The following is a 12,002-nucleotide window of genomic DNA, read 5'->3' on the forward strand; positions in this document are numbered from 1 at the left end:
AATGTTGTCCCCAGACTACTTGTGTATGGAAGTGGGGAGGGTTTTCTCTTGCTGAGGAGCTAAGACCTTGTGGCTCCAGCTGGTTCTCCTGCCCAGGGCTGGCCCCACAGGCCAGTTCTATATCCCCACCTGTGCTCCCTACAACCAGCACCAACACAGTGGAGGCTGAGAAGGGTCTCTGTCGGAGCACAGTGCTGACCTGACTGAGAGCCAGGCTGAATTTGCTTCCCATCCATTTCTTCCCAGTCCGTGCTGCCTCTTACAGGGAAAGCCATCTGTGAACAGCATTTTTATATTACCTTGGAGAGGCAAATGAAACAGAGCTATCGTGATGCTTATGGACTGATGTTGTGAAGCAGTTCAAGCTGCTTATTGCATACAAACCTAGTCCTGACTGTTTAGGCTCTAAATGATGCAGGTACAGTTCTCCTGGAAAGGCTGGGTGCTGAGGGGTGTCTCTAATTCCTGACTTTCTAAACAAACCTTTCCTTTTGTGTTAACAGGTACTCAGTTAAAAGGGTTTGCTTGATGTGGAATGATGCTGCTGTGGAACCCTACTAAGGCCCCATCTGCTAAGAGCTTGTATTGATTTGTGTCTTAGTTTATAAAAGCCTTCAATTCACCTTGTGTAAATGCCATAAATAATGCAGATGTACTAGATGAAATGTGCTGTGGGAACATCCCAGAAATTATTTTGGTCTGGGCTGAGCAGAGCTAATCTAATCATAGTTAGGAGTTTCTCAATAGCTGTGAAGCAAAAACTGTATTGTCTTATTCGAGCTTAATGTATTAGTCAATACACAGGGGCAGGAAGATCGGTATTTGGAAGTGGTAATCCACTTAAATGAAAACAAGAATTTTTAATGTTAAAATATTACAATACTTCAGGTGAAAGCATTTGTAGTTTATATATGTACACACGCAGCGGAAGTATAGTCAAGTCCAGTCCTGCACCTGTGATTTATCTGCATAATCCTAACATTTGTATGCCTCTTTGTCACCAGGATTGCAGTGCTTCAGAGGCTATATGTATATATACTAGATAAATCATTTTGCCCACTCATAGCAAACAGCCACTTTGTGCCAGCAACATTGCAGAATGCATTTTAGAACATAGGGGACATTGATGAATAATTTGTCCTTTTGAAATTCTGTGGGCTTTAGGGCACCAAAATATATTTCAGGTTGGACTAGGTCCAGATGTGTATGAGAGCTCCTTGGCAGTCTTGTAGAAAGCATATGGGAGTTTTAAAGGTGACCTCTTTTTAGAAATTTAATTGGATTTTTGTTCTATTCAATTATGTGTAAAGAAAGCAAAAAGGTAAAGGGATGTGGTATTTCTTAGATTGTTCAGTTAGGAATATCCATCATATCAAGGCTGATTTTTCTTCCAAGTGGTCTGTGGGCATGACATCTTGAGTTCTGTGCATTGGAGAGATCAGCTGATGTGCAGTGGTTCCTGTAGAGGAAAGAGAATGTATTTGTATGCTCATAAATTGATTCTAATCAATGCTTCCCTGGCAGTTACCACAATTGCAAAATGAAGAATGTGTCTACGTGCTATTAGCATTGTTAATTGAGAAGAAACATGGATGCAGCCCATTGTCAGAGCTGAGACTTGCCTTCCTCTCAATTTTCTGCAATTGATGGCCCCAAAACTGCTGATGTGATCAAATAGAACACCGCAGACAGCGATATGACATGTCCAGGACTCAGGAATTCTGCCTCAAATTGTTTATCAGCAAGCATTTGGTCTTGGCTAAAGCAGACAGACCATACAGTTGTCCATTGGCAAAGAGTTTTTAGAGATTTGGGGTCATATGTCAGCATTGATTGCTGAAGGACTTCCAGGAGCCTAGATGAATTTGGAGAGCTTTTGAATGTCAGCACAGGGCAAGACTTCAGAACTCCTTGAGATTGCTGCTGGTGTGACTTGGCTTGATGTTGGTTCCCCCAAGTATTATTTGCTGCCAATTATAACTCATCTGCTCACCTGGAAAGCTCATGACAGTAGAAAGAAGTAGTATTTAAGAGCCTTTCTGTGTCAGTTTTTTAGCAGAGATTGCTGAGGTTCTGTGGATATGCAAAACTCGTAGTGTTTCCTTTGGAGGTAGTAGTGACAGTGCTGGAGATTCGAAGAGTGAATGATGTGACAAAGCACTTGTGGAGCATCCCTAGAGGACAAGGAGGGTACCTTTCTTAGGTGATAAGCATGAAAACAGTGCTATGTAAGTTTTCCAATGATCACAAGGCACATAGGACTTTCTTATGAATATTGCAAGTTACTGGAAGACTGGCAGAAGGTTAAATCATGGAGTAGATGAAGCATGTGATCTGAATTGCTTTTTAACCTGTCAGGTAGTTCTTGAAAAAACAAGTGCCAGTTTGCAAAAAGGGGCTGTGTCTTGAAAAGCAGTGTTTCAAGAAGCATTGCCTGACAGTTTTACTCTAGGTCTTTTGTGAAACATTCGGCTAAAGAGGTTTATTTAACCCCAGAAATATTAACAAGAGACAGAAAGTGATTTTATGATGGTATATATTTTGCATTTTTTTTCTGGTGTCTGTTTCAAAAAAGGATGTTGAATAACTGGAGAAAGTACAGAGAAGCCAGAGTTACAAGAAACTAGTGAGAATGCTTTCAAGATTCAAGTATCATAGTCTCTTTAAAACAAAAGTGGTATGCTCTTTAGTGTTCAAGCATCTTTGATGAGATAAAATACCAAAACAGAAAAGAAATGTAAGGCTAGACACTGAAACCAAATTGCAGCTGCAAATTACGTACCCTTTTCTTAATAGGTAATTAATCACTGTAATAAATGACTGAAGGAATAGGTTTTCTCCTCCTGTTCCTATCTGATAGAATACCTTGGTGAAAGGTGCTCTACCTAGCTACTGACATGAAAGTAATGGTGTAAGGGTAATGTTGAAAAATGTGGTATACAGAAATTCAGATAAGCTGATTTACTAACTTGTAGTGTCATGAATCAGCTAGATGGAATCAAAGGTATAATTTTGCATTCAAAATTTGACAAATTCAATCTGGATTCTTGTGTTTTCTGCTTTTATCTTTGCAATGAGAGATTTCTCCTCCAGTACATCAGTTATAGGCATACTGAAATTTATCCATGGAGCAATTAAACAGAAGGGCAGCCCTGAGAATTATTTTGAGACATTTTTGCTCTTACGACCACTAAGCAGAGGTAAGATTCAAGGAGATGTCAGTAGGCCACAAGCATTTCATTTTTCTGCAGTTTGCAGTCACCATGATGGCTGTGCTGGAAGAGTAGGACCCAGCAAGGAAGGGTGGAGAAATTGTTCACTAGCTTAACCTCCAAGTGAAATTATTGTATCTGTAATTTAAATTTTCAGTAGTACATGTTTCAGTTTTTTTAGGGGACAAGGGATTTTTCCCATTGTGTTTCAGAAAGGAGAGAGTTTTGTATCTGTTGTAATAGCAAAAGAAAGCTACAGTGCTTCAGAGAGGCCTTAAAAATAAGGTTTTATTGAGTGAATTTTGCTCAATTTTCCATGTTTAGTCTTGGAATTAATGGACAGTAAATGATGCTAGGCATGGTCCTCAAACCCAGAGAAGGGTTAAGTATGCTGATCATTTCAGCAGTCTCTCTTTTTTTTTAAAGTGCATACATATAGAGTAAGCTTAAGTGTTGGTATTCTTGAGCACTGTGATCTTGAGGATGCCAAGACACCCTTTGCCACAAGGGGACCTGTTTATCAGCTGCAGGGTCTGGAGCCTGGCACCTGGGAGAGTCCCCCTGTATCCGTGTATGCTGATAATCTGCAATTGGAACACGACTGGCAGTCCTGGAGCAATTCTTTGTGTGTAAAAGTAGAGGGGGAGCTGAATTGGTGATGCCCACCACCAGGAGAAGGGAAACTGTGCTGGACTGTGCTGTGGTGTGTTGTGGTGAATCCCAGCTCCTGCCAGGGCTGGAAAAGAACTCGACCTTCAGCAGCTGTCTGACTGCAGCTTTCCTGGAATGGTTAAAAATACTTAAAAGTGATGGTGTGATTGACGATATGTTAAAAACCATTAAAGGGAGCAGAAAAGCAGTCAATACTTGATGTAGATCTATTACTGGGTCGCGAAGAGCTGCTCTGGGGGAGGGTGTAAAAAAGCCCAGGACAACCTGTTTTGGAGCTATCCCAGCATGTAACTGCAGAGAATCTGCAAGGGCTGCAAGTCTGTCTTTGCTCTTTTCATGCCACCCCCTAATTCTCTCTGCTGTATAATGGCAGAGGTGTTTTGGGGCACCAAATCAAACTCTCAGGTCTGCCATTGCTATTCAGGAGGTTAAGCACTCTGTTTACTCCTGCTCTCCTGTGCCACTTGCATTCAGGCAAGAGGTTCTTTGTTTCTCTGCTGGCACTCTCTGTTCATCACTGTGCAGAATGAAACTGTTCATCACTTCGCAGAGTGAAACTTAGAAGTTGCCTGAATATTAATTTTTCAGGCTTTCTGAGAACTGTGGAAAGTAAAGGTCGGGGAAAATATATTGGCTTCTGTTAAGGCAGAATGATGAACATGCTGAGCAATGAACAGGCATCCCAGCCTTTAAGAACCCCAAACTTGGGCCTGCTACATGCACCTCTGGCCTCCTGCCAAGATCCTGGCAGTGACTGGTACAGAGCAGTTGCAGATCTCTGAATGCAGAGATGTTGTGTGTGAAGGCTTAGAGATCCATAGATCTTGAGATGAGAGTCCTGCTCTGTGGCAAGAGGAGTCCTGCTAAGAAAGGGAGGCAAACCATTAGTTCTTGGAAGGTCTGTTTTGTGTATATGTGTGGTGTGCAAGGAAATACTCTGTGCTGGAGCCAGTGGGTTTATTTTAGAGATTGCTTGGAAAGAACTTGGATATAACCATTTTCCGGTGTACAGTTGAAATCAAAACACTTTTCAATATTTGCCAATTCTTATTTTGAAATGTCACCTCACTTCTTTAAATTGCTGGATGCTTTCAACATGCAGGTTTGTCACTTTTATCCCAGTCCTTGTATTTCAGAATTGAACTGAAATCTTGAATTTTGTCCAGAGTTTTGAAGCTCAGTTTACAGACAAATACGGAAGGAAAAAAACCGAAACCCTTCCAAATTTTGTTCACCTTTCCTGTTGAATTATTATGCAGCTTGTCTATGAATCCAAATACAGTTCTGCCCTTTAGATAGCATTCATGTTTTTGTTTTGTTTGTTTGGGTTTATATCCTTTTTCACTTTCCACATCTAATTTTTTTTTCCAGGAAGGGGTTTATACAGTTTTAAGTTTCTCGAATAATGAGCATGCTGCCAAGCCTTGGCTCTTGCAAACTGCTAAGTGCTATTGCTCATTAGCATCAAATGCCACAGCATATCTCACTTTGCTCCGTTGCTCAGCAAATACATGCTGGCTGTTGTATTGGGTTTGTGTGGCAAGGGTTTGGTGGGGGTGGCTTCTGTGAGAAGCTGCCAGAAGCTTCCCCTATGTCCCATGGAGCCAGTGCCAGCCAGCTCCAGGGTGGATCCTCTCCTGGCCAGGGCTGAGCCCATCAGTGACAGTGGTTGTGCTTCTGAGATAAGTTAATTAAGAAGGCAAAAGGGGACCCCATGGGAGGCCCTCTCTGGAGCAGACTCCTGGAATGACCTGTGGTGCCATGGAGAGGAGAGCCCACACTGGAGCAGGCTTGTTGGCAGGAACTGTGGTCCTGGAGGAGGGACCCATGCTGGAGCTGCCTGTTCTTGAAAGACTGCACTCTGTGAAGGGACCCACATTGGTTCAGTTCAGTGAAGAATTGTTCAGTGAAGCCTGTGGGAAGGATTCACGTTAAAGAAATTCCTGGAGAACTGTCCCCCATCGGATAGACCCTCCCTGGAGCAGGGGAAGAGTGTGAGGAGTCTCATTACCCATCCCTGATTTGGTTGACAGTGAATTAAACTAACTTCCCCCAGCTGAGTCTGTTTAGCCAGTGTTGGTAACTGGTAAGTAATCTCTCTCTGTCCTTATATCAACCCATAACCTTTTCATTATATATTCTCTCACCTGTTCAGCTGAGAAGGGAAAAGACAGAGTGGCTTTGGTGGGCATCTGACATCCAGCCAGGGCTAACCCACCCTGTCTGTTAAAGCAGCAGTTAATCACTTTGATACTGAATGGGTTCTGTAATCATCTGACCTGTTATTTAAAATAATAATCAAAGTTCTCTAATGACTTGAATGATTTAATTCCTTTAGGAATCTTGTAACAGACAAGAAAATTTTGCCATACTAACTTACATTAGCTGGAGAGCTGCTGGCAAGGAATGCTTTTTAAATACAGTCAGGAAAAAGATGTCTTAAGCAAGAGCAGTGTGGGTGAAGGGAAAACAGGGTTTGGTAGGTGGACAGTGAGCAAGCCTGGTTGCTTTCTGTTGCTCCAACACATTCTTTGCTGCAAGTTGGCCTAGAGTTTTTGGAGCAAGATTTTTACAGGATTTTACCTGGCAGTAAATGCTGTATCAGTCAGGCTAGAGCAGTGTTGGATCTGGGTTAAGTTGTCAGAAATTTGTAAGTGTGTGGCTATCAATAGTAAGTAATTATGCATATGCTCAGAAGGAATGCTAGCTGAGGGAAAGAAGGCATGCAAATTTTTTTCCTCTGTAAATGTGGTGGAATCTACAGTATCACAGGAGCATGCAGTAGTCACTGACAGTTTAAAACTTTGTAATAGTGACCTGTTTATGTGCTGAATGCATTTTTAAAAAGATATGCCTGTTCCTCCATGTTTTCTAAAATGTTTGAATTGGGCAGCTTTCCCTTCATGGTGTATTACAGCACTCCTATCTCAAACATTTCTTGTGCTGGGCTGATTTTGCTAATGCTGGTTCACAAGCAACACCAGGAAAAAGATTCTGGTCCCTTGCTTGCAGGCAGGAGAGTGGTTAGGTGGGGCAAGAGTAGGAATCATCTTGCTGCAGTGGTTGGACCACCAGAGAAGTCCTGCCTTCAGTCTTTGAATGGAAGAGCTGAAAGGAATTGAAGGAAAAGTCAAATAGCTGACAAGAAGTCAACACTGCATTCTTGACAATGCAAAACGAAAAGTCAGGATTTCAACAGTTTTCTAATGCTTAGATTTTGTTGTTCACTAGAGTAATTCTGAATCAAATAAAGCTCAGAGAAATGAATGCAACCAAGTGTGGTGACTTCATTTTTGGTATTAATTATTTCAAACTGCAACACACGTGGCTTTTTTCATTAAGCTTTCTTTTTTTCTTTCTTTTTTTTTTTTTTTTTTTTTTCTTGCATTTTCACTTNTTGCATTTTCACTTGATTATGGACAGTATTTATTTGTGTGGCCCCAGTTGTGGTTGCTGAATTGAGAAGTTGTGTGGTCTTCCCCAACTGCTGGGTGTCTACAAACCTTTTCAGCACCAACTGAATAGATGGATACTTTGTGTTTCAAAAAGAAAAAGAAAGGAGGGGATAGAACACAGACTGTGTTGTGCAAGTCAGAGGCTGGCTCAAGGTCTGAAATGTTGAATTAGAACTGCTGGTGTAAGAATTGTGCAGCTTTTAAGCTTCACAAAGAAACTGAGTTGAGCTATCCAAAGCTACTGCCCTGGTTAGAACTAATGTACCTCGCTGGTGTGTACTTGTGTATTAGCAATTATAAGGAAAAAGCAGAGGCAAACCTTTAGCTCTCCTTCCATAGAGAAAAGTCCAGGGCTCCTTCCTTAGGTCTTTCAGATCCTCTGCCACCTGTATTATGTCACATGTAACAGATTAAAAACCACGTGGCCTTTTTTTACATTGTTTTTGTAAGAGCCTTGAAAAACACTTAAATTCTAAAGCACGAAAGACGTATCAGTAGCAGAACACTGTAGGAGTTGGGCTTTTTGTTTGACTTGATGGATGGGAAAACATCAGCAGTTAACTTTGAAATGTTTGGTGTGCTGCTGTTTCTAAGACTGGAGAACCATACTTTACTTTTGAAATAGAAAATGTACTTCAGTGGCCTTGCTTTGCTAGCATCCATACAAAGAACAGAGCAGAAAAGCAGCGTATGTCTAAATTACAAACCCAAAGCTTTGAGGGAGAGGTGACCATGTATAGATATGTCAAGGATGATAGTGGGTGATTTGAAAAGAAACCAGTTTCTCTATTTCTGTGACATGGGAAGGTCTGTTCCCAAAGATTTGCACTTCAATGGCTGATGCAGCTAAGTGGGTTTTGTCAACATTTGCCTGACATTCGGGATGAGGATGGATAAAGTAAAAGCAAAACACAGAAAACCCCAACACTATTGAAGTGATTCTGGAAACCCTTGGTGAGGCAGGTGATTGAAAAACAGTTGCCCCTTGTCCTCTGGGCTGTGATGAGCTGACCCCCAATCCTCCTTTTGTCCAGAACTGGGACTATGTGGGCACAGGTGAGTTTATCTGTGGCATTTTACTCTGCAGGTACAATGGATTTACAGCATGCTTGTTGCCAGTAACTCAGTTGCTAACTTGATCAACGTCAATAAATCACTTGATTCTGATCATCACCTCTTAGTGAGAGTAGAGATTTCAGTAGTGTAGATATTTGTGAGATGTGTGGATATTGGGATGGAGAGGGCTTGGCTTTCAGGGAGATGAGTGAGGTTAAGGCAATTAAATGGGGAAAAAGATGGGTATACATGAAATACAGCAAAGGAGATAAGATGAAGCTTTCTACTGGTCCATATATCAGGTGCTCTGTATCAGGAAAACAGAATCTTAATCAACTACAGGTCCTCCAGTCTTTCAGACATGAAATAAATATCCTAAAAAGAGTACCATTCATTCAGCTGTAATGTTGTTGAACTCTAGTTTTCCTTGACATTGAAAACCAACTTCACCTTGTCCCAGTGATGTGTGGTGACATCTTTATAGAGGATGTGGAATTCACTTGGGGTGTGTCTGGGGGTGTCAACAGAATTCATGCTTCAGTCTTGGTCCTGGATTTTGGAAGGCATTTTTCAACAAATATGATTCTCATTTGCCCCTGTCTGACAAGAAAAACAGTGAGGTTTGCAGCATGTTGTGTTTTCAGAGGATTGGTGTGTAAATAATGGGTTTTAGTTGTCATGGTAGTTGGTAGTGTCTCAACTAGTGCTATTGTGAACCCTGATTTACGTGGCTGTGCAGGTACACTTTGTGTAATTAAGTTAATTAAATATCGTTGTGGGACTCATCTTAATATCCTTTGCAAAGTAGGTTCGACTGTAGCTGATTCTTGCTTAGACAATGCTCCTTCCACTCCTCTCTCTGTAATTTAATATCCAGCTACTTCACTACTCGATTGCATTGTTCTAACCTTTTACTCACTCAATACAGACAAATGCAGATGCTTCAGGGTCTTCTTTTCTCTGTGGGACTTCTGTTGCAGGTACAGGTTTCACTCTGAGTCAATAAAATAAGGTTGTGCTCCATGACCTAAGGAGAGAGGTTTGTCTTGCTGCCACAGCAGCAAACAGGTGTCCAGGGCCTCATGCAATACCTGCTGGCTCACACCTGGCAAAATGAGCTAATAAGAGTCGTTTCCAGTGTGCTCCAGATAATACAGGGTTGATGGCAAGTTTTCACTAAGTTAATTAACTAGCAGCCTACTCAGAGCCTTTCTCAGGGAGCTTTAAAAGGTCCCAGTGGGATGGCTTATAAACTTTCTAAGTCTCACTCTTAGCTTGATGTGTTTGGAAGCTGGTGTTTGCATCCATACGATGTTCTGTGTGAGATGTGGCAGCCAGTAATCCAGGCTTTCCTCAAAGTTAAACAGCCTGTGATTAAATACTAATGAAGATACTAAAATTAATTTTAAAAACTTCAGGTTTCGATTCTCTGGGAGGTTTTGCAATGTGTCTTGTGTCTCAGGAGGCTTAGATGGCATCCTGTAACCTGAATTATGAAGCAATGGGTAGATGCTGACCCACTTATAGCACTTGCAGAGAATAAATATTTGCCATAATGCTTTACTTCAGGTCCTAACCAGAGAAGATGGCTATGCAAACATGTATGGTAAACTACTGTCAAATGTGCTTTTTTTCCCTTGTTTATTTTTTTTTTCCCCCTCAACTTCTGGATGAATTGTTTCTACATACCTTACTGTTTGTTTTAGAGAGTTTGTACATGGGAAGCTGGTGTAGCTGAAGGGCTGTATTGGATGTTAAGACAGTCTTCTGTAACACATTTCTCTGCTGTACACCTGTATGAGACTGTTGTGCTGTTTGCATCACAGAGTGCTTGGATACTAAAAGAGCCACAGCCCGTTTGGCCTGTGGACTGTACTTGTTTAGTACAGCTGAAGAATTTTGGACAAAGGAATGTATATGAGGTAAAAGAACTGGGAAATAGGTGCTGCAGAAAATGTTGTTAAGTTTCTGAAAAGCTTACTTCCATATTAATATGCTTTTTATGGCTCTGTGCAGATGTTAAGCCAGAACCACAGCCCTAAGGCAGTATATACTTTTTGAAAGCAGACATTAAGCAAGTTTCAAAGAAGGATTTCTCATTTTACAAGTTGGCTGAATCTTCAAAACTGTAGCACAGATGTGGAAGAACACAGGCATCGTGCCTGAAATCCAGTATACTGACATATATCATGGCTGGCTCTCCCACCTGGGACATGCTAGACTGAGCTGCAGGTTTTAGTGCTGACAGCCTGAGCCTAGAAGACAGGTTTCCCTATCTGTGGTGTTTTTCTATTCCATCACACAGCTGCAGCTCTGTTCATAGTTAGAGGTGAGCAGGAATAGTTAACTGCTGCTCTCTGGAATTGAGGTGTAGTTAAGGGTTGGCTTTTTAATGCTTTTACTTTGGTAAAAGTAAACTCTTGCCACACTCTCACTTGACACACTTTGCTTCTTACTACTAGCCAGCTGTTTTCAAGCAGTGAAATGTGTCATAAAATATGTCATTTGATCTCTTATAAATTACATGTTTGAGATGAGAAATGTATTTGTTATCAAGTGATAGCTTTGTTATAGAACAGTCAATTACAGACTGGGAGATGAGCAGGAGCACAGATCAGGCTGCTGCCCTGTGCTTCAGTAGATATTTTTACTCTCTGTGCCTAGGTAAAACTTAAACTATCAGTGCCATTGGTTATGTATAGCTAAGAATTGTGATGTTTACTTATTGAGAAAAAGGAACAGAAATGCTTCTTAGATTAGTTTCCAGTGGGTGCATGAAAATAGGTGAGTGGATAAATTCCCTAAGTTGTAGTGAACTCCCTAAGTGAGGTTGTGCAGCTGTTCCAAAATATGAGTTAACTGCTCACCCATGAGGATTTCCTTAGTTAAGAAGACAAATAGAAGTTAAGTGAGGTATTTGATTTGCCTGACTTAAATTTATTGGCATGGACTGCAAAAAGAGAAAATCAGCATATCCTGTAGCTGTGGTGATCCTGGGTTAGTATCCAGCAAACAGCGAAGTGTCGAGATGCGCTGTGTAGCTGCCTGGTGGTTCAGAAAGCACATCTGCTTCTGCCCTTGCAGAATGGAGCTTGGTAAAGCCATGCTGAGAAATGTGAGCAGCTCAGTTGCTGTGTGTGCACTCTTTGTCCCCTCCTTATTAAATAAATAGACCGTGTATCTCCCTCTGCCATGGAACCTGTCATCACGATCAATAGGTTTCAGGATGGCAGAATTGAACAGGTGTAGCAGTTGCTTCTCCTGTGAAATTGCTGCAGTGCTGACTCGGATATTTTCAGTGTGCTGTAAAGCAAGTGCTTTTGACTAAAATATCCTTTTGTCTTGGATTCTTCCCTGCAGTTTATTATTGTGTCTGGAAGATGCCTCCCACTGTGAGTTGTGGACTTTCAGCTTAATGTCAGTACTCATTAAATTGTAGGAGCAAAAGAAATTTAACAGACTGGAATCAAACCACAGTAGAAGGAAGAATTTGGTGCATAGTTCCAGGGAGTTTGCTTGCTTTTAATTATTGTAGACAGCTTAGATATGGTAGGTATGTGTACTTTATAGCAATGCTTCATAGATGTGTGTTAAAATAATCTAAACC

At 41.3% G+C, this 12,002-nt stretch overlaps 1 protein-coding gene across 5 annotated transcripts in view; it reads left to right on the forward strand.

Moving 5' to 3' along the window:
* The window catches only part of ARMH3 (armadillo like helical domain containing 3), a 123,621-nt gene that overhangs the window by 71,018 nt on the left and 40,601 nt on the right, over nt 1–12,002 (forward strand). Inside the window, exon 23 of one of the 5 annotated variants that reach the window (XM_033515525.1) lies at nt 504–4,078. The exons of the other annotated variants lie outside the window; for them this stretch is intronic. Within the exon in view, the coding sequence (XP_033371416.1) occupies nt 504–561 (58 nt within the window). The 3' untranslated portion in view covers nt 562–4,078. Of the gene's footprint in view, nt 1–503; nt 4,079–12,002 lie in introns of those variants that run through there. 5 annotated transcript variants of the gene reach the window in all.

This window comes from Parus major, chromosome 6 (genome assembly GCF_001522545.3).
Source record: "Parus major isolate Abel chromosome 6, Parus_major1.1, whole genome shotgun sequence".
Lineage (NCBI taxonomy): Eukaryota > Metazoa > Chordata > Aves > Passeriformes > Paridae > Parus > Parus major.